General features: G+C 35.7%; 1 protein-coding gene across 5 annotated transcripts in view; it reads left to right on the plus strand.

The window, feature by feature from the left end:
- LOC150090757 (palmitoyltransferase ZDHHC20-B) overlaps positions 1 to 27,890 on the plus strand; it is a 306,713-nt gene that overhangs the window by 77,464 nt on the left and 201,359 nt on the right. For all 5 annotated transcript variants that reach the window (XR_016547302.1, XM_090379929.1, XM_090379911.1 and 2 more), the window contains 2 exons: positions 3,822 to 3,854; positions 18,208 to 18,328. Coding sequence is in view for 4 of the 5 variants with exons in the window: in XM_090379929.1 (XP_090236055.1) it covers positions 3,822 to 3,854; positions 18,208 to 18,328 (154 nt within the window). In the remaining variant the exon portion in view is untranslated. The remainder of the gene's footprint in view (positions 1 to 3,821; positions 3,855 to 18,207; positions 18,329 to 27,890) is intronic.

Genomic DNA, 27,890 nt, shown 5'->3' on the forward strand with positions numbered 1-27,890 from the left:
AAGGGGATAATCACCTGCTTATCTCTGCTAGAAAAATACAGAAAAATTCCTGTATACCCTTGCAAATCGTCTGCACTGCTCAGAAAACTTCATATCTGCCTGCACAATTACCCCCAGGTCCTTTTCATTCTCTACCACTGTCAACATATCAACTCTGTGGTCTACCAGTGTAGCACCACAGAGTTGATATGTTACTCTGGGGTTACTGCTTCCCATATGCAGTACTTTACATTTGTCAATGTTAAACTTCAGCCCATCTGCTCAACTTTTCTAGATCCTGTTGTAGCAGTGTAGTGTCATTAACAACCCTGCCGACCTTCATATCGTCTGCAAACTTGGACATTAAGCTTGATATACCATCATTAATAAATACAGAAAATAACAATGGATTCGACACTGAACCCTGGTGGACTCCACTAATAACAATTAGGCCACGAAGAGCACTCTGTCTTCTCCCACTCAACCATCCCTTATATAACACTGTTTCGCTCTAATGTGGTTATAGAATTGCAGAAAACATTGCATAACATGGTATTTTTGAGCTTTTGTGTAGGGTAAACCCTGCTATTATATTGGATGTAATTTTTCAACATTTCCTTCTTTTTTCTTAATTCCCACTGTTGCCTCCCTAGTTATGCAAAAAAATTATTGGGAAATCCCCATGTTAGGTTCTGTGCTATTGAATTTCCTTGTTGAAGCATGCATTTCTTGACATTTAAGGTTTTTGTAAGATTATTTTGGTTTTTATTTGATAGTTTATAAATTTTTCTGGGTATGTATTACTAAACTTTGTTCTTAAGAACCGTAATGGAATAATTTCTTTGTTGTGAATTAAATTTCAGTCGCAAATTATGCCCGAGGAAAGTAAAAAAGCCCCACTGAAAAGAAACTTTATTTCTCTAAAATCAAAGATACAAGTTTGGATCTTTTTAAAAAAGAGGGAAAGGTATCATATGTTGCAAAAAGTTTAAATTTGAATGAAGCAAAAATCCTGACCATAAATAAAAATAAACAGAAAATTAGAACTGCTGTTTCTGCAGGATCTTTCATTTCCGTAAATATGACAGCTTGTCCCTGAGTGCCAGTAATTGAGAAAATGCAGAAAGCACTGTTTTTTAATTGATGATAGCAGTAAAAATGGATCCCATTAGACAGCAATGTAATTAAACAAAAGGCACTAAACTTATAACTAAATTTATAACCATTTAAAAGAAAATGGAGAAGCTTCCATTAACCCGGAGTTTGTTGCTAGTAAAGGTTGGTTCAAACGATTTAAAAACTGCTTCTCATTACGTAAATAAAATTCAAGTGCATAAATACGTACGTTACGTAAGTTACGTAAATACATAAGTTACGTAAATAAAATGAAAGTGCATCGGCTTATAATGGAGCTGCCAAGAAGTATGCAGAGGAATTTCAAAAAATTATTGAAGAACACGGATACACATCACATCAAGTTTTCATTGAGGTGAGACTGATGAAACAGGTCTTGGATGAAAAAAAATGCCCAGCAGAATGTTTATTTCAAAAAAAGAGAAAAGCGCACCAGGTTTTAAGGCATCAAAAGGTCGTGTAATGTTACTTATGTGCAGTAATACATCAGGAGATTACATGATAAAACCTATGCTAGTTTATAGATCGTCTAATGCTCATACAGTGAAAGGTGTAAATAAAAACTCGTTACTGGTATATTGGAAAGCAAATAAAGCTTGGAAAATAGTTGATTTCTTTAAAGAATGGTTTCTCAATTGTTTTGTGCTAGCTGTGGAAAACTATTTAAAGTGGAAAAAAATCTTGATTTTCAAAGTTTTATTACTATTGGATAACACACCAGGCCATTTAACCCAAGCACGGTACTAAGTACTATAGGTTCTCTAATACCTCTTGTGTTTGGGGTTTTCTTAAAAAAAAAAAAAAAAATCTTGTAGATTTAAGTCATTCATACATTGAAGTAATGTTCCTGCCACCTAATACAACTTCTTTAATTCAGCCATTATATCAAGATATTATATCTACCTTTAAAATTCATTACATCAGTAAATCATTACAATGGATTTTGGAAAGAATTGATACCGAATCTATTGAAGTGATGGAGGCATGGAAACATTTTTCAATTGTGGATTCTGTCGGAATCATAGCTTTATCACTCAAAGAAATAAAACTGTCAACATTAAATGCATGTTGGAAAAATGTATGGCCAGAGTCAGCTTATTCAGGAAATATGGTTGAAGTGGCAGAAAACAGAATATTTGCAGTAGTAGAACTTGCTGAGTTGGTGGGAGGGAAAGGTTTTGATCATATGACTACTGAAGACATTCAAGAATTAATGGTAGAAAAAGAGGCTGGCAAAGTGTATTTTGCGGAAATAACATCGGATGTAAATCAGTTCAGAGGATAATAATGCAGATAAATTCTGAAGTTCCAAATTTTACACTAAAATGCATATGGGAAGGCATAAACTTAGCCAAGCAATTAGAATATTATTTTTTGAATGCAGATCCTTCGACTGAGAGGAGCACAGAGTTCAAAAGGGTGCTTCAAACATGCTTGGCTCTATACTATGAAATTTACAAAGATTCTATCAAGCAAAAGCAAAGAAACCCAGATTACTCATTTTTTTAAAAATGAGCAGAGGATACACGAAATCTAGGTGCTGCAGAAGAGATTTCAGAAGGTGAAGATATTCTGTAACAGAGTCAACGTTCTCGTTTGATTCTGCATAGCAGCAGTGAAGAGGAAGAAAATTAAATGAACGTACATTATCTGACATATGTATCACAGTTTGTAAGCTGTTTGTAAACTGTTCATTTATTACTATTTTTAATAAAAGTTAAGTTTCCGACAGTTATAAAAAAGTGTATTTTTGTTAGCTTTTGGAACGTAACCCCCAATTTTTGTATTGGTTCTTACTATTACTAGCCATATGGTGCAAGGAAGCTTGAGGCTTATGCTGCTAAAATAAATTTCCAAGTTACCGAGAGAGAGAGAGAGAGAGAGAGAGAGAGAGAGAGAGAGAATGATGATATCCAGCTCAGGACCCTGGGTGTGACAAGCCCATAATCACTAGATGCGAGTCTCTTCTTAGTTCTGTATAACACTGTTTCACACTACATGAGATTTTATAGGATCCTGTGTTATGAGGGTTACCTGTAATTAGCTTGCTTAGATGTATTTAATATGTGTAGTATATTTATATTAGTGTCTACAATAGAAACTCTAAAACAACAAAAATGATTCAAAATTCACAACTCCAAATTGTAATTGTTAATTTATCATTGACATCTTGATGGAATTTTATTCTCACTTCCGCCCAGGTTATCCTTAAATGTCCAACAGTTGGCATGATGTTTTTCCTGGAAAAATGAAGGCATGACTTCATTTTTCCAGGCACAGCACATGTTCATAATTAAACATCCATGGTTCCCATATTTTTTATTTTTCAGCCTATCTAAAAGGAGTGGTTATAGACTGACAACAGTCACATATTGGAAAAAATTAAAATTTTGTATTGAATCAGAAATCTCAGTAAACACTGTCAAACTTGAAGAGAGTTTGTGTTTACATATGGGAATGAGGACACTCTCCTCATTTATTGCAATCTCTTTTTTTAATTATATTTATAATAATAATTGAAATAAAACTGAAAACACTGAGTTGCATTTCACCCTGCATATAAATTTGTTAATACTTATTAAAAAAAAAAAAAAAAGAATCTAGAGGTATTTGTTATGTTTTAAGTTAAATAATTTCTAAATGTGTTAATTTTATATATTTTTAAAATTCCTTCATTTTTGCTAATTTATTTATGTAACTATTTTTAGGTGTGTTCTAAAGATGGATCACCACTGCCCTTGGTAAGTGTACAATATTAGTAAAGCACATATCCATGCCTGTTGTTGATCTGCAAGCTTCAGGGTAAATCAGGTTAATTGTAAATAGGAAAAATTAGAGGTAAAGGAATGATTAAATTTATAATTGGATCAACTGAAAACAAATTATTTGTATAACAGCTGTTATTGTTTTTCTAAGTGCTTCAATTTATTCTGAAATATTCAGCCACCAGTACATTTCCTGACAAGTGGATCCTTGTTCAGGTTATCAATAACTTGTATCTATCCTAGTTAATGACAACCATAATTAATCCTAAAAATACTTGTCACAAATTTTTGGTATTAATCATCTTATGTGCTCCACTCCTTTTGATTATTCATTAGCTGTCCAGATGAAATATGAAATGTTGGCTGTGTTTTAATTCTAGAGCATTAAAAAAGATATTACTATGAAATTCATTCAGGACTCTCAGCCAAACCAATTCTGCAGCATTGCTGTCTTCAATCAGGTGACTGCAAGCTTGGCACGCTGGATCCATTTCTGTAAAATTATCAAAATGTGGGTATTACATATTCATACCTTTCAGTTCTTCTGATTTTGTTAAGTTCAGTTTTTAGTTAAGTTATTTTACAAATATATAAATGTATTATTTTTTTAATTACTGATCTATTTATATTAATGATATGTGCTTAAAAGCTAATAAGTGACTTTGCTCATGTTTAGCCCGAGTATAAGTGTGTGTTCTAAAGATGGATCGTGACTTCATTTTTCCAGGCATAGTACATGTTCATAATTGAACATCCATGGTCCCCAGATTTTTATATTTCAGCCTACCTAAAAGTAGTGGAATAGACTGACAACCATCACATATTGGAAGAATGTGTCTGTATCAAATTGGAAATGTTGATACAACTAGCTGAGTTTATTTCATCATCATTGTTGCAGGTTATTAGGTAGTTTGTTTTGCGTTTGTTATTAAGAGAAGGTTAGTTTAATTTAAATTTGTTATATGTTTAATTTTTCAAGAGAATTTCTTTATGAAAGAAGATTAGGTTATTTTGAATATGTTGAGCAATGTGAGTGTGTTGTGGTAGTCAGTTCTCATAAGTTGGCATAATGCACTATAGGTAATTTCAACCAGCTCATGGAATGTAAAGATTTTGCATTAGCAAATACTATGTAATTGAAAGGGAAAAAAATATATATAATAAAAATAAATAAATGAAGCACTGTTTTAAAATACAGCAATATTGCATTTCTTGACTGCAACTTACCTGTTGCAGTATATGACATTTATTAATTAGTTATCATTAATTTGGGGAACATTAGGGTTAAAGTAGAATCTCTGTTAAAAGTTAAAACAATATGGGCCAAATCATTTTAAATGTAAGAAGTTTTACTATTAGTTTTCCTTTAGTGATATTTTTTTTTGTTTGTTTGCATTATCATCAAAAGTTGTCCCAGTATTATATTGAATTATAAAGTATAATTCATCTTAGCTTGCATGCTTCTTGTGAACTGACACCTGACAGGAGAAGCTTATCCTAACTCTGATAGGAAAAAAATTATGGTTGCAATATCTCCCCCAGTATAGGTATAGTGGTTGATACTCAATTAAAGATGTACTATTCAGATTTTCTGGACAATAAAGGAATTCTTAAATGACTCTTCATTTGGAACTGCAGATAGGTAATTGGGGAGGTAGCCAATTTTTACCCGAAATTGGCTTATTCTGGGTTTTTTAACCTATATAACATGTAGTTGGCCTGAACACATAATTACGAACCTCAAACTATTATTATTGGGTGTATACAGAAGTATACACCCAATAATAATAGTTTCTGGCAAATGGTGAACTAGCACAGATAGTCAAATTGTGTACCATTTGCTTCTAGATACTGTTTATGGCTGGCAGTGAACAACTGAATTACATATGTTCTCCAGTATAACTGCTGGGATAACTTCACATGCTTGTTTAATTTCATCGTCTAATTAGTGTCGGTAGTGACAGATGACGACAGAAAGCAAGCTTATACATCAGTCCCCAAAAAAAAATAAATAAATACCATCACTTCTCACTTATCCAGTCTGCTCCTTATATATTCTTCCTTAAATATATTGAAACTACCCATTTCAGAACACCATATAAAAGTTTGTTCCAACAATCAACTACCCATTGGCTGAAAGCAAATTTTTGTACGTCTATCCTACAACCATCCTTTCTCAATTTAAATTTATGAACAAAGAAATTTCAACTGCAGAATTACTTGAAAAATTCCATATTTAATAGTGAAACTGGAATTGATTTTTTTTTTATGGGGAAAAAAATGGAAATCTTATAAATTCAGACATTTGACAGCTGTGTGATAGGTAAATCAAAAGCAGATGCATAATTAAATAAAAATATAAATTTTTGATTTGATTAAACCATAAAAAAACAGTTGTTGCTGAGGAGAATTGTTGGTTGTAATGTACATAAAATCATCTGACACATAATAAACTGACAACACATCTTATCAGATGTTGGCTTTAAGTAATAAACTATTATTGTAGTTTATTACGTAAATAAACATTACAAATTTAGTAATACATTAATTTCTAAATTCTTAATCTCTACCTCATTGACAGTAGACTAAACCAAAATCTAGCCCCCCCCCCCCCCGGCGAGATGCCTTGCTACAAAGCTCTGTACTTAACACCCTTGTAATCTCTCCTCACATGAATTTCCTTTGCTATTCTCACCAGTAAATGAGTTGCCCATCATTGGAACCTTGCAGGAAGCTCAGTTATCTTTTCTAACTCTGTGTTAGTTTTGCAGGATCAATTCAGCCCCAATAATATTTCAGCAGTTAGTTCTTCTACTGTCCATGCAGCTAAAAATCCTAATACCTATTGTTGAAAATATATTCTTTGAATTCCCTGCAGAAAAGTTATAAGAAATGGCTATTAATTATTGCACAGTTAGGTAAAGTTCGTGATAAAAATTAAACCTAATTAAATGCATATGTTGATTGACGTATGTCACGAAGAGTTATTTATAGTAAGTTTGCTTTACTGCCTGTACTTTCTACCAATTGCTATCTAGCTTCCTGACTTTGATTCATTGTTTGAAATCAAACTGTTTATGTGCATGTTTCATGCAGTGAATGACATCATCCTGTGACAGTGTAATCAAAGTGTATGTTGAAGGACATGGTTTTTAAATTTGCATTCATTCTTTGACAGGTGTAAAGGAGTTTTAATTTTTAAAAACTAATTAAAAGTAAATATTTTTAATATAGTACATGGATTTTTCGCAGTTGTTCAGAAAAGACTGAAAATATAGATGGCATCAATAAATCAATAAGAATTGTTTGCAGATTTTTCAAATTTTCATGCACACAGAAGAATTTCAAAGTTTCTTGTGACTGCCTGATGGGTTAAATGGAACCTACAAACCTTAAACACAGTATTCTAATTATGGTCTCACCAGGTGGTATAAAGTATATCAGAACAGGGTGACTTGAATAACAGTACTGTAACTACCTTTGTTCTGCTTTTGAGGCAAGCTGAATTTATTTTTGCTTCCAGTCAGTCAAAGCCATCACTGTCACTTGCACTGCTGTTACCACTTGATCTTGCTACCCTCTCTGTATATTTTGAATCCTTTGCTGATTGATACTGTAGATATTCTTTCCCAAGAAGTCAGAATCCAATGACATATAAACCCACATTGTTGGATTCTTAATTTTCTGAGTAGGTATGAGTGAGTGGTTTTCAACAGAATTCACTTAGAATACAGCTTTCTGAACTGGTTTCTAAAAGGCTTAGTTTTAGACACCTGTAGCTGGGAAGTCATCTCTACTCCCAATATAACTGAGAGGTCAGAAATAAAGAAGGCAATCTTGTTTTTGAACTTGCAAGCAAGATGCTCTCCTTTAAAAAATTTCAGTATAAACTTTTTCCTTTTTTTTTTTTTTTTTTTTTCCCCTAGGAGAATACCCAGCTTCCTATTTTATTGACTGAAAGCCAGTTGGTAATTGTTATTGTCATTCAGCACTTTTCTCATATTCAAAACATTCCCTAGATAATAATATTATTAGTATTGACAAAATGATACAAGGAAGCGAACCAACATAAGCAGGAGTTGAGGCATAGCAACCACACCACACGGAGGAATGCCACCTCTCTGTGTTACTAGCAGTACTAGATGGTAGATGACTCAACTGGCGCAACACCACCCCTTTGCTTATTGGAGGCTTGCAGTGGTGGAACCCATAATTTGTCATTCATATATAATGAGATAACATCTAATAAAAATAAGTGAACTGTTTTAGATAGATTCCTATTTCTAACACTATTTCCAAGATTGTTAAACAGATATTCTGTATTTTTAAGTGAAAATATTAGTCTTAACAGTGCTTAATAATACTAAGAAGTGCAAGGCAGAGTTCCTGTGTTATTTGGAAGACAGGAACAATCAGCCTAATAGGTATACCCTCGTTATGTAGTTTAAGCTGGCCTAACAAGGTTGGCATATTGTATGTTCTAGCCTGTGTAATTCTTTTAATAAAGTCGTAGTAACCCTTCTTATGATAAAAGGTTACTTTTTCATTTTCTGTTAACAAGGTTTCAGAATAAGTTGAGGTATCTAGATAATATCTCATGCAGCTTTCTAATATATTCAGTTTTATTTAAGACAGACTGTATCATTCTTATTGTTGCACTGTATAGTGATATCCTTGTTTTAATAAAGGGAGGTTAGTACTTAGCACCTCATTCAAGGTTGGTTATGCAGTCATGTATTCTCACATGGATTGGCAGATGGGTGTCCGTTTATTGGTCTTTGTGGGAGCATGAGTGGTAATCCATTTCTTGAGTGCTGAAATAGATGTTCATAAGTAATTTTAATGTGTGTATGTTAAGCAGTATACATAAGCAATACTTTGAAAAAATAAAGGTAAGTGCCTACTCATATTCAAAATTATCTACTTTGACATATATTCAAGATTTGAGGTATATAAGAGCTTGTAGCCACATTTATTTAATGTAGTGAGAAATGTAATGTAATTAGACATTTGCAAACGAATAAGAACAATGTAGTAGAATGGCAAATGATGAAAGCAGGATTATACTTCATCAGCAAGGAAAATGAAAGCTAACACTTCTCATTTCACCTGTCCATCCCCTCTAACAGTTTTAGTTTTTTTCTTGAATTTATTCAAAAAAAAAAAAAAAAAAAAATTGCCCACCTTTACAACACCAGATGGGAGTTTGTCCCAACAGTCAATTATCCTTTCTCAATTGAATTTATGCCCACTAATGTGTGTAGTCTGAACAAGAGGAAAGATTCCATCAGCATTGAGCTTACTCATTCCATTCAAGGCCTTAAACCTCAGCCTTAAACCTTGGGAAGTGGTTTTGGCACATTATAGCTCTAGTTGCTAATGCACCATTAAAACCCAAACAAACAAACAACCAACCAACCCCAGTCGGATTTCCTTGTAAGTGCCTAGTCTCCAAATACTGCATTTTGCAAAACTGAGCCCTTTCCTCATAAGAGCACCCTTTTGTTTCCCTTCAATCTTATTTCTCTTCTCTGTACCAAAAGATCCACATTCTTCGTAAAATGAGGCTCCCAGACCTCTGTGCAGTACACAAGGTGTACTGCACAGAGGTCAACACAGTGCCTTATACAATAGGATAATCAGCTCCTTATAGCTGCTGGAAAAGTTCCTGTATGTCATTAACAAAACCCATTGAGCTGTCTTGGCAGCCTGTCTGTGCACTATTCAGAAAAATTTAATCTGATAGCAAAATTACCTCCAGGTCTTGTTCATTCACCATTGCCCTGAATGTGGTACCACAGCTGATACATCAGAGATTACTGCTCCCATTCTGAAGTACCTTGCATTTGTTAATATTACATGTCACAGCTCATCTGCCTAATCTAGATCTTGTTGGAGTAGCTTTCCCTGATTACCACAATTAAAAATCCTGCCAACCTTTTTATCATCTGCAAACTCAGACATTAATTGTAATATGCCTACACATCAATATCATTTAGAAAATAACAATGAGCTGCACATTAAACCGTGGGGAATTCCTCCAATAACATTAGTCCAAGAAGAGCAGTGTCTTCTCCACTGAACCAACCCTTTATTAGTAACAGCAACTTACCTTTAATGCCACACTGCTCTGGTTTGTGTAGAAGTCTTTTATGTGCAATAGTATGTGCAGTGCATTGAAAGATAAATAAAGCATTTCAAAGTGAAGATAAATGACTGTAGGATAGATGTGCAAAAATTTTTGCTTTCAGCCAGAGAGTTTAGTTATTGTTGGAACAAGCAACAATCAAATGTTGTGGCAATGGTTAGTTTGAATAAATTTAAGTATGAATTAGACATATTATTAGATAGGATGGATAGATGAGTTGAGTAGTGTTCCCCCCCCCCCCGTATATAAGCTTGCCAGTACTACTGCTACTAATAATGATGGTCGTATGTATGCTGAATTCTTATTTACAGTTTCTAATCCTTCTCTGACATTAGTGCCATGTAGCTGTATTGTTTAGAAATGTCTTCCCATAGTCAAATAGAGAAAATATATGGATGTGGAAGAAAAACAGCAGCAATATTGTTAGTGATATCTTCAAAAAATGTACTATTTTTGACTGCTGCAAATGGCTGTTTGAATTTGAAATACTAGTTAAGTCATCAAATGCAAACACTGTAGAGATAATGGATAGAAATAAGACATCCAGAATTTGAATATGGGAAGCAGTTGTACAGACACCACAGAAGGGCGGTCACCACCAAATACGGAGGTTGTGGAAAGGTCAGGGAATGACCACTGCATATCCCGGAGCAATATAGCCTTAGTTGCTAATGCTCCCAACAACAACAACCAGAAGGGGGGAGAGTTATGCTCTTAATTAAGAAGCACATAAAATCTATGAGACTGTATCTAGTTGATATGAGTGGTCAGTGCAATGTGAAATCAGTTTGGTGTAACATAAGCACTGGGAAAACAAAAATGAGAGTAGGAGTGTGTTATAGGTCTAATGATTGTGATGAGTATACTGAAAACCTGTTTAGACAGAGTTTAGCCAGTAAATTCGAATGTCTTATAATAGGAAATTTTAACTATTCAGCTATTCACTGGATTTTGAGAGTGTTACTCACACAGCAGTAGAATCCCTAGGAGATGTAAAAATCTATCCCCAAATTGCAAAACTGGATTAAATGGTGAAACGAGTAATTACAGACATGTAAGCTGGGTTTCTGTTCCATGGAAAATAATGGATTCGCTGGTTAAAGAAGTAAAGCAGGATTATCTACACAGACATGCAGTTATACTACAATCAGAGACAGGACAATCCTACTACGTTTATATCGCCTTCTCATTCGGTTTAAGCTAGACTATGGTGCTCCAGTCTATGACTCGGCAAGACCTAGTGCCCTGAGATGGCTCGACCTGGTATATCACTGCGCACTCTGTTTAGCCCTTGGAGTTTTCTGTACCTCACCCGTGCAAAGCCTGTACGCCAAAGCTCAAGAACCTTCTCTGCAAATCAGAAGACAAAAATTAATTACTCTCTTATGTAGCTAAAATAAAATCCTTACCAGACCACCCCCCCCTACAGAAAACTCTTTTTGCTTCTGAATGGGAACAACATTATCAGCAACAACAAAGAATCAATAAACCTGCGAGTGTGAGATTAAAAAACCTTCTCAGTAGAGAGCTTAACCTAGATAACATAATTCCGCTGATGAAGCAGTCTACTCCACCATGGATAATCAGACAACCTTTATGCGACTTCTCCTTCCACATTTGGAGCAAACAAACCCTTTCTCATATAAACCATCAACAGCTGCATGCTGCTTATAAGGCACAATTTTCAGATCATTGCTTTCTATATACAGATGGATCCAAAACTGATTCTCCTGTGGGAGCGGCAGTTTACTTTTCTGACATCACATTGGCCCAAAAACTCCCAAAAGACTAGCATTTATATTGCAGAACTGCAAGCCATTATGTTAGCACTAAACAAAATCGACCATTCAAGTTTTCAAAACAGCATAATTTTTACTGACTCCCGTATTTCCATGATGGCAATACAAAATATCAATTCTAACAAACATCCATTACATCAGCAAATTCAATATAGAATATCAAAACTCCTTGAACAACGTAGTAACATTAGATTTTGCTGGATCCCAAGTCATGTCGGAATACATGGTAACGAGCAAGCAGACAGAGCTGCCAAAGAAGCCAACAACAATATTTCTGCATTAGAATATATCCCTTTTTCAGACTACAAACTTTATTGATCACAGTGGGATCCATCAATGGCAGCAGCAATGGCAAGTACTTACCACTAACAAATTGCATCAGATTAAAAGATTACTCCAACCATGGAAATCCAGCATTCAGAAAAATAGATGCGATGAAGTGATACTTGCTAGGTTAAGGATAGGACACACACACACGCATTTCAGTCACTCTTATCTTTTGCGAGGAGAGGATTTCTTCCCCCACCCCCATGCCCTATCTGTCACACACAACAAACAGTAGAACATGTACTGATTACTTGTCCAGCTTTTGCAGATGAGTGCCGAAACTCCTTCAAAGAGCTAAACAAACATCACTCTCAAAACCATACTGGAAGATGGAAAAAATATAGCAGATGTTTTTCAGTTCCTCAAGAAAATAAATTACTATAATCAAATATAAAACCAAATATTATCTCTAAAGCAAGCTATAGTCATTCTCTGTTACTCTTGGAAATTATTAGCAGCAATATACGAATTAGAACAAAACCGTTATATAAAATCTTACAGGCGCATTTTAGCCGCAGTAGATCTTGCACCAAGAATTCTTAAATCAAGTCAAATCAAATCATGGATTTGTTAAGGGGTGATCTTGTCTGACCAGTCTGATTGGATACTATAATACAATAACAAAAGAACTGCATGCAAAAATAATTCTGATGTCATATACTTAAATTTCAGAAAAGCTTTTTATACTGTTGTAAGTAAAAGACTGCTATACAAATTGGAACAGATGTCATTATGGGCATGTTACTGGTATGAATAAAGGGATGGTTGAGAGGGAGAAGTCTGAGTAGTTGTCAACGGCATTGCTCTTTTTTGATTAATGTGATTAGTGAAATACAATAGAACTCAATTTTGAGACCATTGCTGTTTATATATTTATTAATGGTATTGATGAAGGCATATCAGGTTTAATCTCTAAGTTAGCAGATGATAAGAAGTTTGGTTACCCCTGTATTAAGTGCACAGGATAGATTTGAGCCCAACAATATATCAGCAATTTGTGCTTCATCCATACAGCTGAAACTGCTAACCTGTTGTTGAAAATCTCTCCTTTGGCTTCTCCACAGAAAACTCCAGAAATATCTGTTAATTCCAGATATTGATTGAAACTTGTTAGCTGGTCACTCATGCATTAGCAAGACTTTTGTGGATTTGTTGGATGACCTTTTTTTATGCAGCAGCAGCAGGTTAGAGAGGCAACAAGAGAGTAATACCCTTGATCTCATTATCAGCAGTGATTCTTTATGCATTAAGAATGCAGATAAAAGAACTACTAATGGTAATCATAGTGTGTGGGACTTATTTAAAGATTTAACTACCCTCAAGGGTAAAGGGAAGGGGTTTTTGCTTTTGTAAAGGAGACTACAGTGGTCTCAGAAAGTTATAAATTCTGCACATTGGGACCTACTAATGATGTTACCAACAACAAGTTCTAAATGGGAAGCATTCAGGGAAATAATTATAGAAGCTACTAGACTTTTCATACCAACTAAGAAAATAATTATAAAAGCTACTAGACTTTTCATACCAACTAAGAAATGCTGTTCAAGGCTTAGACCAAAATGGATGTCAGATAAACTATTGAGACATATTGCAGAGAAGAAAAATGCATGGATGCATATAATTTTTCAGGTGTTACAGAAGCCTGTGGTAGATATAAACTAGTCTGCAAATTTGTATCTACATTCACACATCACACATGGGAATGCTTTAAGGAAATAGATGCCAGATGTTTATCAAGCTCTAACAGGGAACTGAATGATTTTCTAATAACTGGAAGGAAATTAGAAGAGAGATTGTTGAAGTTAAACATAAAAAAAGACACCAGGAATGGATGGATCTATCCAATCATATTACTGGAGATAGCAAAGGAGGTAAGCTGCAAATGCCTAACTATACTTTCGATTCAGGGGAAGTCTCTGTGTGCTGGATGTGTGCCAGTGTATTACCAATTCATGAAGGGAGATCAAAGCATGATATGAGGATTTGCTGATGACGCAGCGTTAGGTGGGTCAGAAAACTGTTAGCTTGGGGGAATTCACAGACTAAAACGTTAATAGTAGCCGCAGGCAGAGGTGAAAGTGATTCTTGCACTTCTTCTATTAGAATGAGCAGTGGCCTGGGGGGAGGGGTGCTGGGGGTTCAGGGACTGGTGGGAGTCATAATGAAACAAACAAATAATCAACTAAGAATAAGAAAAAAGTTGGTGTGTATTGGTGTACAATGCTAGAAGTATAGTAAATGAATTTGAATTTGTAGTGCTGGTCAAGACATCAAAGGCAGGTGTTGTTGGGATATCAGAGACATTGTGTCACACAGATATAAGCAGTGCAGAATTGGAATTTGGGAGTACATTGTGTACAGAAAGAATAGGAAGGGAGGAGGGGTTATGCTGTTAATTAAGAAAAACATAATCTAAGGAAGCATCCAGTTGACATAGATGGACAGTGCAATGTTGAGGCAGTTTGGTGTGACATAAGCACTGGGAAAGCAAAAATGAGAATGGGAGTGTGTTTATAGGCCTAATGACTAATGAGTACAATAAACAATTGTACAGAGAAATAGAATGGGCCAGTAAATCAAATTGTGTCATAATGAGGGATTTTAACATTCCAGATGTTGACTGGAACTTGTGGATTGGTCACTTGCACACTAGAAAGACTTTTGTGGATTTATTGGATGATTGTTTTCTGCAGCAGCATGTTCAAGAAGCAACCAGAGAGGTGTAATACTCTTGATCTGGTAATCAGCTGTGATTATTCGTGTATAATGGAAGCCTTTACTGTTTTCACTACTAAAAATACTGACTAATGTATACGAAGCTTTTTATCTAAGTTTGCAGATGATACATCGATCAGCATGGTGGTTAATGACAGGGGGATCAAACCATACTACTGCCACAAGGCCTTGAAAATTTGTACAGATGGGCTGAGAAGTGGCAGTTGAGGTTTAACTTTGATAAATGCAAGGTATTTGCATTAATAATCCCCGAATAGCATTCCAATGGGGGTGGGGGAAAAAATAACGAGACTAAGGAGCAACTGTACATTCCAACATGAAATTTTCTGTATAGTGTGGAAAGGAAGCTAGCACAGCTCGTGGTGTTCTGTCAATGGTATACATAAATTGTACCGGCAGGTACAAGGAGGCTATCCTGTTGTACGAGGCAGTGGTTAGTTCTCATCTTGAGGGCAATGGTAAAGAAAGCCTGCACAAGAAGCATGCAAAAGTTCAATGAAATTTACCGGTAAAAGTACTTTGCCATAACGGCATTTGTTATTGTTGTTCGCTCGGCAAACAGACAGTGGGTGTTATCGGTCAGGAGTAGAAATTGAATCCCACGAGATATTGAAACCCTCCCGAAGTGGAGGGTGTAACCTGACCTTTTTTTCTTTAGAATCACTGGTGTACTAGTGGATAAATTGTTTATTAAGAAAAAAAAAAAAAAAAAGGCAAAGGAAGCCCACATGAAAAGCACGGCAAATGTCGAAAAAGTTTACCGGTGAAACTACGTTACAAACTTTTTTACGATGCCAGAACTTCCAATATGACTCTGTTCGGGATTCAATTAGTGATTCTAAAAAAAAAGTCAGGTTACTCCCCCTCCACTTCAGGAGGGTTTCAAGCTCCTGTGGGATTCAACTTCTACTCCAGACCGATAACACCCACTGTCTGTTTACTGAGCAAGCAACAGTACAAATGCCATTACGGCAAAGTACTTTTACCGGTTAATTTCATTGAACTTTTGCGTGCTTCTCGTGCAGGCTTTCTTTACCTTAGCCATCTTGAGTTCTGAATGCATGTCTGGAAACCTCACTTTAGGACAATTGTGGATCTGTTGGAATAGGTGTGAGAAAAGCAAAAAGATTTTTTGAGGATACAAAAGGAACTCTTACTGTAAAAGACTTCAGTTCTGCAACTTAGAAACTAGACACCTGCGAGGCAATCCGATTGTTGTATTTCACTTTAAATCGATTGGGTAAACTGAATACTAATGACATCCTTACTCTTTTTTAAGAAAATACATAAAGGTGCATAAACTGAAAAAAGATGGTTTCAGAGTAGATGTGTGTAAAATTGCTTTCAGCTAGAGAGTAATTGATTGCTGGAAGAAAGAATTAGTCCATTATTTGAGAGAATGAAAAGATTTGTTGCAGTGGTATTTATATCTTTTTTTATTATTATTTTATTTTGTTTTTGCTGATGCTGTATAAGCATGTTTGTATCATTTGCCACTACTAATACTAACTTTTCATGTCTTTCGTGTGTTTATGCTTTAGCAAGAATACAACTTTTTAAGTTACAGTAGAACGTCAGTTATCCGAAATAATTTTAAAAGCTGATCTTTCTTCCATTTTTCGTTGACTGTAGTATAGTAAGCGCCAGTTATAGTGGTCACGTTTGCAAATTGAATTTTGATTATAATAAGCGAAAGAGCAAGTTTACTACCTGTTTATAACAGATTGTACAAACAAAAAGCCGAATAAACTGAAAACTAAAAATTGTTTTTGTTTTATGGTTGTTACCTTCAGAAATGTGCTTTCTCGGAAACCATGAATGAATTTCGGATTAGTTTAGCTCCAGATTCGGTAAGAATAATATTGGCCCGAAACCGTGGCATTTATTATTTTTCTCAATTTTTTTACGGAAAATGTGAACTAAAAGAAAATGCATAATTTTAACATTGCAACAAAAAATGTAAATTATTAATAGAATTAGAAAAAGTGAAAATTTAGGAAATCTCTCCAAAGAGTTTAATGTGGGGACTTCAACAATTTATGACTTCAAGAAAAATTCTAATGCTGTAACAGAATTTGTCAATTATGGATAGTGAAGGAGGACCTAGAAGAAAAAAGAAAATGTCGAAACCTGAAAATGCCACTTTAGAGAGGGCACTTTCTTTTTTTTTTTGTTTTCTTCAGAAGCTAAGTTTACGTGAACCAGTGTCTGGTCCAATGCGGTGTGAAAAAGCATTGAATTTTAATCGAAAATTAAGAGGTAATGAAGCTTTTAAGGCAAACACAGGCTGGCTGAAAAATTTTAAACTAAGATACAGTATGTGTGAACTAGACATTCAAGAGGAGAAACTTTCTGAAGACAAATCAGCAGCAGTGTCCTAAAAAAGTAAGTTCGTTTCAGTTAAGCAAATTAAGAAAAATGTTTTTAATGTTGCTGAGACGGGCTTATTATGGAAAGCATTACCGAGAAAAACCATATCCACTAAAAGAGAAATGCCTGCACTAACAAGGTTTTAAGATGAGAAAAGAGCGAGTTGCAATTGCTATGTGTGAAAATGTCATTGGGATGCACAGGTTGTCCATGCTCGTAATCAGTAAGTCGAAAAAACCAAGAGCTTTAAAAATCTTTGTAATTTTCCTGTTTTGTATAAAAATCATAAAAATGCTTCAATGGATGTTTTTGCTTTCCGAGATTAGTTTATAATTTTTTAAATTTAATTAATCTTAATTATTTAATTGAATCATAAGGTAAGATTAAATTTATTTAATCTTATTTAATTAAATAATTAGATTAAATTTATTTAATCTTACCGGAAAAATTATCTGGAAAATTTTCCAGGTCAACTATCCGGAAAATTTGGCTAACTGGAAGAGGTCTGACATCAATTATTCCGGATAACTGATGCTCTACTGTACTTAATTTCTTTTGTTTATTCTACTTTTTTTTATATTTATGCGGCTATGTAGGTAGTATTTTTGCTGCTTAAGAATTATATTTTTGGCCATTTCAAAACCATCTTAGTTAATTCAGTTCATTTCATTCCTTAATTTAAAAAAAATGAAGGCATTAATTATTCTTACTGTTAGTTTTCCATAGTAGTGCCATCCATAACTTGCTTCTTTATTTCTCTCCCATTAGAACTGCATTTTTTAACAAATATATAATAAAATATTAACTGAAACTTTACTTAACTCAAAGTTTATTGAACACTGGCATTATTGTCATGTGTTGCAAATCCATTGCCATCTAAGTGCTGATGTTATTCTAAAGTCTTTTGAACATGTTTCCATATGTTAATATTGACCTTAATTCTTTTCAGGGTTAACAATTGTGTATCATTCACAAATTATAAATTCTTCATCCTTTTTTTGGGATATGCTCTGCTGTATTGTGTGTTCATTTCTGCCACTTCATTACAGTACTTCATAAAATTTTGGACGGTAAGTGCAAATTGTATATTTTTCTTTTTAATGGCCCAATATTTGTTTTCATCAGTTATGACTATATATTACTGAGATCAATGGTTCTCAATCGGTGGTTTTCAAATCCCCAGGGGTTCATGAAAGTGTTCCATGGGGGGGGGTTTGCCACTAACAATTTTGTAATGGCATCTGCTTAGATTTACTTAGGTATATTTTTATAAAGTACAAAATAGTTTAATATTAATTTATGTGGTTCGGTTCAAAATTTATATTTAGTCTTGGTTTGGGTCACGTGCCCTTACATGGGGGGGTATGCGCAACAGGATGTTAGTGGGGGGATTGGGCGAGAACGTGCCGATATGTATATAACTAATAATAAACAAAGATAAAATTAAATATAAAATAAAGAATTTCCAAAAAAACATCATCTCCTACAATTCCTTATAATTAGTTTATCTTACAGTATATCAAGTTAAATAATTTTTAAATAAATTTTCTGTTTATGCTCCTGGATGACCGCATAGTCAGAGGAGTTCACAAGATAGGAATAATACAAGAAACAGCATCATATTCAGCAATCACGAGCTTGAGCCCTGGTTACTCAATGCATGTGTACTTATGCACCCTCACACATAACCACTTAGCTACAGTGGCCTCGTAAAACACCATACTTCTGCAGTTATGGTGTTTTTCGTACCAATTTTTTTTTTTTTTTTTCATTCTCAAAGACCATTGTTATGTCATATTCATCAGCAATTCAGTCTTGTAACTAGCCAGTTCCTCTCAGCTGTTTCCAGCTTTGTCTCTCCTGTGCCGTTTGTTTTAGTTCCTCAATTTCGAAGTCCTGCTTCATCCAGCAGTTTCCCCAATGAAGGTATTTTTTGTTCACCATGTTGAATCAGTTTCCTTTGTTCTTGGTTCACCATGTAGAATTTTCCTTTGTTCTTGGACACATCTTAATACTTCCATATTTGACACTTTTTCAGTCCATTTATTTTTTTCTATTCTGTGCCTGCACCGCATCTCTAAGGCCCCAAGTCTCTCTTTGTAAGAATCCATGTCTGTTGCACTCATATTTAAAAAATCTACCTTGTTATTGTTACTTGTTTACTGATATTTGTCTTTTAGTTTATACTTGTTTTTACACCTTGAATTAGTGACCTAAATCATTAGGCCACTGAAAATTTTACTTTTTATGACCAGGTTTTGGCGCATTATAGCCTTAGTCGCTAATGCGCCAATAAAACCCACGCAACAACAACAACCCAATTTCGGTGAAGTCCGGACAGTCTGTGACAGCCAAATCCTCTGCTAGTACTTTCACGATGGTGGGACTGTGAGTAATCCTGGGTATAACCTCCATGCACAAGCACACTGTGGGTGACCACCCAGGTGTGAACCAATGTAAGCAGCAGGGATCGAGGTGTAGCCCCCCACATCACATGGAGAAATACCGCCCCCTCTGTGTTACCAGACAATACTAGGTGGCAGATGACTCATCAACTGGTGTAATACCATCACTTTGCTTATTGGAGGATTGAAGTGGTGGAACCTGTATTTAGTCTCCAGAGCTAAGTTCTGGTCAACCCATCCTCATCTCTTCCATCATGCAGTATGACTGATGACTTTTGAGGTTATGATGAACATCATGGTGAGATCCAATCTTCCTTACATTTTGAGGGTACAGCTCTAAAACGATGTTTTCACAATAGCCGCTAGTCAGTACACCGGACAGAATCTATTGGTAATTCTTTAGCAGACTTCCGGATCAGCTAGTGTATAATCTTGTTACCTGTACTCTGCCAGATAGTGACTGGAGGGAGTCGGAGTAGGGCGGGGGGGGCATTCTCGAGGCCACGTGATGTCGAGGATCTGAGTATATTCTTACCATGTGTACGCCATATCCAAACATTTCATTACTTCATACAGCACATCCCCCACTTCTTCTTACTATTGAATACACCATGAATTGTCAAACTAATAGAGTAAGCTTATCTATGAAAAGATCTAAACCTCCCAAACACTTCCTAGTTCATTTTACAAATATATATGGTCTCAATTCTAATCTCAACGACGTCCATTTCCACTTCCACTCTGCCAAACCCCATGTACTTTTTCTGACAGAATCTCAGTTAATTCAACCACTGCTCATCTCAGTTGCCCAAATTATTCGCTGTATGATTCCTTTCCCCTCAAAGGTGGTACTTGTGCATATATCCGTTCCAATATTCCCTGTCAGAGACTTGGTAATTTGGAATCTCCTCTTTTCGATCTTCTCTGGCTTAAAATCTCTCTACCTCATTGTGTCAGATTCTTCTGTTGTCTCTACCTTCTCCCAACTCCACTAATCACATGGGGCTCTTTGACTTTTTCTCTTTGCAACTTGACTTTCTACAGTCCAACTTTCCTAACAGTGACGGAATTTTCCTTGGTGATTTTAATGTTCACAACTCCAGCTGGCTTCCGTTTTCTAGTCACACCGACCCAGCTGGTTGAGATGCTGAGGCTTGCATTTACAATGACCTTGCACAGATTGTTCATTTACCTACAAGGATACTGGACAATCCTAACCATACAGCCAACACACTTGATCTTTTTCTCACAAACAACCCTTCTAAGAACACGGTCTGAGTGGTCCTTTAGGCACCTCAGGTCGCAACTTGGTGATTGTCTCTTCTCCAAAGGAGCCATTATCTCATGGCTGTTCCCAACCTTGTATTGTTTGGCATTACATTTGTTTTTTTTTTTTTTTTTTTAGGAGCATTAGCAACTAAGGCCATATTGCTCCGGGGGATATGCAGTGGTCATTTCCTGACTTTTTCCGCATCCTCCGTATTTGGTGGGCACAGGCTGGAACCCCGGTCTAATCAAGAAGCGTGTTCTATGCACTGCTGCTTCTGCCCACCTGGCTATGGAGGTGCCTTTGGCATTACAAGAATGCAAAATGGGATGACCTGCAAGATTTCATTTTCTTTTTTTCCTTGGTCGGATTACTGTTTCAAAACTTCTGATGTCAACGTTTGCTCAGATCGTGTCAGTGAAATTATTCTTGTAGGAATGGAATCTTTTATTCCACACTCCACTTTAAAATCTCATCCTTTATCTAAACCTTGGTTTTCCAATAAATGTGCTAAGGCTGTTCAAGAGAAGAACGTTGCATAACGTAATTGGCTTGTTTCCAATTCTTCAGTTTCAATTTCTGCCTACACCAAAGCTCGCAACAATTGTAAAGCAGTTATTAATCAGTCCAGACTAGATTTTGAACAGACTAAGTGTAGAGAATTTGCCTTTTGCCATAATGGTAGCTGAGCATTCTGGTCTCTTGCCAAAGCTATTGGCCGCAACTTTTGCCCACCTCTGTCAAAACCAAATGGTTCTGTTGTCACTTCAGCCAAGGATAAAGCTGACCTGCTAGCATCCCATTTTTCTTCCAGCTCATGTATTAATGATCTTGGTAAAACACCTTCCACCATTCCCAACACGCTCCATTTAATGCCTCCTGTATTCTTCCGTCAAAAGGATGTCAGAAGGATTTTGACGAATCTCGATGCAAAGAAAGCTGCAGGTCCTGATGGTATTTCTCCACTTGTTCTCAAAACCTGTGCTCCTGAACTTATTCCTGTTCTTTGCCACCTTTATTCACTTTCTTATTCCAAAGGTGTTTTTCCTTCTGCTTGGAAATTTGCTCATATCCAGCCAGTTCCTAAAAAGGGTGACAAATCCTCCCATCCAATTATCGTCCAATTGCAATTACTTCTACTCTTTCTAAAGTAATGGAAAATTCAATTAACCGCCAACTCTTAAACTACCTAGAAACCTTCCGTCTGATCAATGATCGCCAGAATGGATTCCGTCAGTGTTGATCCACTGGTGATATTCTTACTTATGTTACTCATTTATGGACAAATTCAATGGAAAAGTTTGGTGAAACACAAGCAGTTGCTCTTGACATCTCAAAGGCTTTTGATCATGTTTGGCATAATGGTCTTCTAAACAAGCTTCCATCTTATGGTTTTCCAACTGTTTTTTGTAATTGGTTATCCAGTTTTCTCTCTGATCGCTCACTAAGGGTGATGGCTCTCTGTCTTCTAACTTCTCCACTAATGCTGGTGTCCTGCAAGGTTCAGTTCTTTCCCCCACTCTTTTCCTCTTGTATATTAATGACCTTCTTGCACTGACTGGAAATCCTATCCATAGTTTTTCCGATGATAGCACATTGCATTCCATTTTGAGAAACCTTGTCCTGCTCAGTCAGCTTCAATTTCTCAAAAATCTGCTACCAATTCCTTAAATGCCGATCTCCAAGTAATTCTCCAGTGGGGCAAAGACAACTTAGTTGATTTCCATCCTTCTAAAACTCAGTCTTGTCTTATGTCTCGCAAAAAGGATTCTTCTGCTCCTATGATTATTTTTGGTGACACTCTGATTTCTGAGCAAAATGATATATCTCTTTTGGGATTACCTTGACTTCTAATCTCTCTCTTGGCACAAGCACATTACAAATATTGATTCCACTGCATCTAAAAAACTTGGTTTTCTCTTTCGTTCTCGGTATTACTTTTCTTCCAAACAGCTGTTCGCTCTGTACAAATCTCAAATTCGCCCTACCATGGAATTTTGTTCCCACATCTGGGTTTCTTTCGTTTAGACATCACTTCCCGCCTTCCTTTTCTTGTTGGTGCTGCATTTCAACAATGCTTTCATCTGTTAATAAGTGACACACATTCTTCTTCATCGACATCAACCCACTGATTGATCATATTCTCTATGAGTTCCTGCTCATTGAGGATATCTCTAACTGTCTGTAGATCACAATATATCAGTTTTTCCACTGTTTTGCTCTTTACAGTCACATTTTTGTCTCTCCATTAGCTGTTCTCATCAAACTACCTATTTGTCTAATAAGGTTGAATTGAATCCTTTGAAATATTCTCCCAAGGGAGACCAATTTTGTATGCTACTTCCTTTAAAGTAAACAACTTTAGAAATTTAGGAACATCAGAATCTGATGGTGGCAAAGATAAAAGTAGCTTACCTTTGTAGTGTACCAAAAAATTAGAATTATTCCTTGATCAAGGTGCTGAATTAATGCTGTGGTATTTCTTTGGTAATCAGATAGCACTGATCTTTCCATCTTTGGATATGAGACTGAGCAAGTGGGTGTGCTGGGCAGTTTTCTGAAAACAGTAATGCTTTCCGTTTTAAGCAGTTTTTTCCCAAAAGCTGTTGCATTTGGAAAAAATATTTCATGGAACCAGGTCAAAAATAAATTTGCAGTCTTCCATGCTTCTGAGCTGCTCATGTGTTCTGTAATAGGAAGATGTTTTTGGTTGATGGATTTTAAAGCATAGCAAATTCTTACTTTTCCGGATTACCATAGGTGGCAGCTTACAGGGTTCCTGTTTTACTCAAGCAAAACAATATAGTGACATGGTCCTTAACTTCAAACCCGCTTTGTTCAGAGCTGATTTCAAGTCCAAAAGTTTCATTGGTAACATTCTATAAAATGTTGCAGACTCATCACAGTTGTATAGTTGCTCCTCACAGTAACCTTCACACACACATTTTAAGTCACTAAGAAACCATTTTGCATTATCACCATCTGATGATTTTGCTTTGTCACTAATTGTTATTTCCCCAATAACATGATGTTTCTGCCAAAGTCATCCATCAAAGACAGAGAATTCACCATCAAGTTTTAAGTCTTGGAAAAATTTCTGTGCTTTTATAAGGTTATAAAACTTCTGCTGAGTATATTAAATATTTAAATTAATTATACTACTTGGATTATACATCACACAACTCACCTTGACAGCATAACATTGACAGAACTGTACTAACACTTTTGTTTTATTTATTTATTTATTTATTTTATCTTTATATGTACAACACCTTCATTAATATTTGCTGTGAATGTTGAGGTACAGATCACCTTTGGAAGTATCTATAGAAAAGGAATGCAGCAGAAACAGAACGCGTGCATGAGTGAGAGAGACGAGAGATAGGTCATTAACCCGACTGCCTTGTTCTGAATGGATTCTAGAAACCAGAGGGAAATCTTGAAAGAACTACACCAGATATAGAAACAGTATTCCATGGCAGGACTGATTTAAGATTTGTGCAGAGTGAGAAGGTTAGAAGAAAAGTAATGCCGAGAGCGAAAGAAAACCTAATTTTTTTTTTAGATGCAGAGGAACCAATATTTGTGATGTGCTTAAGCCATATGAGATTAGTAAGCAGGTAGTCCCTAATAGAGAAATATGATATTGTCTAGAAATCTGATTGTCATTGAAGATAATCATAGGAGCTGAAGAATCCTACTGGAGAATTACCTGGAGATCAATATTTAAGGAATTGGTAGTGGATATTTGAAAAATTCGAGCTATTTGTGCATGGGAAGGTCATCAATACACAAGAGGAAAATAGTGGAAAAAGGAAGTGAACCTTGGGGAACACTAGCATTAGTAGAAAAGTTAGAAGACAGAACCATCTATTATCAGCTGCAATGAGTGGTCAGGAAGAAAAATGGATACCCAATTGCAAAAAAGTAGCCAGCAATCCAAAAGATTAAAGTTTCTTGAGAAGATCTTTATGTCAAACATAATCAAAAGCCTTTTGATGTGTCAAGAGTTACTGCTTGAGTTTCACCAAACTTTTCCATTGAATTTGTCTTTAGTGGGTAGCATCAGCCTAGCATATCACCAGTGGATTGACTCTGGAATCCATACTAATGATCAGTGCTCAGATGGAAAGTTTCAAGATAGTTTTGTAGTTGGTGGTTAATAGAATTGTTCATTACTTTGGAAAGAGTATAGGTAAGGACAATGGAACAATAATTGGATGGGATGGATTTTTCAACCTTTGTAGGAGTTAGTATTAATAGTAGCAAATGATGCCAGAAAGCATGCTTTTACAATATCAGTCCAAAAAAAAAAACATTTCACCTATCCATCCTCTTCAGAAGTTTGTCTAGTTCTTCCTTGAATTTATTCAAACTATCCACCCATTGGCTGAAGGAAACTTCTTCTGCAACCAACCTTGAATTTGAATTTATGCTCTCTCATATGCACAGTCTGAGCAATGAAAAGAATCCCATCAGCATTGTTTTCCCAAGCCATTTAAAGTCTTAAACAGACTAAGCACTTGCAAGGTAATCTCAATCAGATTACCTTGCAAGTGCTTAGTCTCAAGATTCTACAATTTGCAGAACTGAAGCCTTTCTTGGTAAGAGCACTCCTTCATTCCCCTCATCAATCTCATTGCCCTTCTCTGTACCCATTCCAGATCAGAGAGGTCGCTTAATGGAGGACTTTATTTTAATGAATAATTTGTGTGTAGTCAATATATCAGGTCAGCCTTATACTTTTAATAATGTTCATGGCAGGTCGAATATTGATTTGACTTTAGTTACTCAGGGGTTATCCAGACGAATCTGTCATTGGCTTGTGAAAACGGACTATATGAATAGTGATCATAGATCTTTGGTTTTTCATATTAATTTGGCTGATTTAAATACTTCTTTAGATTTTGATAATTTTGAATTAACTAGATTTACTTATAAGAAGATTAACTGGTCTAGTTTTTCACAGTCAGTGGCTTTAGATTTTTCAGGAGACAATATGGTTAATTTGAGTTTTTTAAATGCTTGTGAGTATGCTGCTTTCGTTCAGTCTTCATTGCTTAGAGCCCTCAGTTGTGCCTCAAGAAGACAACAAGTTAAAAGGCGAGTTGTTAATTGGTGGAATGCGGAATTATCCAGGTTAAGGAAAGAAGTATTTTTATGTAGGAAGGCATATCAGAGGTATAGGCGGTGGGGCTGAATGAGGCTCAATTTTATCATGCATGTTATAGGAATAAAAAGAAGATTTATTATAGGGCTATTTATGAGAGTAAATTAAAGGCTTGGAGAAATCTAGTTACTAGTGTGGGCAATACAGATCCTTGGGGATTAATTTATAAACTAAGTATGAATAAAGTAAGACCTGGAGAGATAATGAATATCGTAATCATCAGTGGAGTGGAAACAACTGATTGGATTACAACAGTGCAGGCAATAACATCGGAGTTGTTTCCTCATGAGGAAGAAGGGGGGAGAGACAACAGAGCAAGAAGGCATCAAGGACTCTAATGTAACAAACCTTGGGTCTGTTGATATTAGCTTATTTACTTTACAGGAATTGAGAGCCGTTTCTAAGAAAATTAACATTTCCAAAGCCCCAGGAATCGATTTAGTAGAGAATATCGCTGTTCTTAAAGTGATTGAGCTTTATCCTAACATCTTGTTAAACTTATATAATAAATGCTTACTTCGAGGTACCTTTCCTGGGATCTGGTAAGTTGGTTTGATCAAGCTGTTAGTTAAGCCGGGTAAAAAACCAAATGACCCAAGAGGGTATAGACCAATTTCGTTATTGGCCAATCTTGGCAAAGTTTTTGAAAGGTTGTTATTTTTAAGATTGAACCAAGTCATGGATAAAAATGGTTTGACCCTGCCTTATCAGTATGGTTTCAAGAGAGGGCATTCTACGGAGGATGCCATTAATGATCTCATGAATTTCACCAACCAGGCAGAGGATAAGTATGTGTTAGCCATCTTTATAGATTTTACTGGAGCTTTTGACATGGTGTGGCATGAGAGTATTCTGTCTGCATTAAGGGGTATGCAATGTCCAGACTTATTGTATAGGACGATACAGAGTTATTTGTATTGTAGGAAAATTATACTGAAAGCTAAGCATCTACAGTTTAATAGGAATCTTTCGAGAGGGTGTCCTCAGGGGTCTGTATTGGGCCCACTTTTTTGGAACCCAGTACTTAATTTATGGCTAGAACAATCAATTGAAAATCTGCATAAGATTGCTTATGCAGATGATTTGGTTTTATGTGTTACTGGTAAATCCAGGGCTGTGCTTGAAATAAGAGTGGCTCAGGTATTAGAAAGTCTAGTGTCGTGGGCTGATCTGCACAAACTATTGATATCTACAACTAAAACTGTTATGATGCTTCTTAAGGGAAAACTAAATTATGCACAACCGCCAAAAGCTTTAATTAAGGGGAGGCAGATTCCCCTAGTATCTGAGGTGAAATATCTAGGTATAAGAATTGATGATAGATTATCGTTTTTCCCACATTTAAATTACTTACACGAAAAAATTAAAAAATTTAGTGCAGCAATAATTCGATTAACACGGTCAGATTGGGGGTTGAAAAGGAAAGTTTTAAATTTATACTACAAGGCAGTCTTCTTACCCATAGTTGCGTTACGGAGCATCAGTGTGGTACTTCAGAGTTACTAACGTTAAATTTAAACAGAAATTGTTATCGATTCAGCGCTCAATGCTTTATGTTATTTCTAATTTGTGCAGAACAGTCTCAACGAATGCTATGCAGGTTTTGGCTAGGCAATTGCCTCTAGACTTGTACATTGTGTATTGGGCCCTTTGTTATTATTTAAAAAAAGGCATAGTGGTTTCTTTTATGAATATTACATCTGATGTCACTATAGAGATAGCTAAAGCTAAGAAAAATGTTCTAACACAGTTGATTGGTATGTGGCAACAGAGATGGGATCTTAGCGTAA

This window comes from Mastigoproctus giganteus, chromosome 1 (genome assembly GCF_048544385.1).
Source record: "Mastigoproctus giganteus isolate SK-2022 chromosome 1, ASM4854438v1, whole genome shotgun sequence".
In the NCBI taxonomy this organism is placed as follows: Eukaryota; Metazoa; Arthropoda; class Arachnida; order Uropygi; family Thelyphonidae; genus Mastigoproctus; species Mastigoproctus giganteus.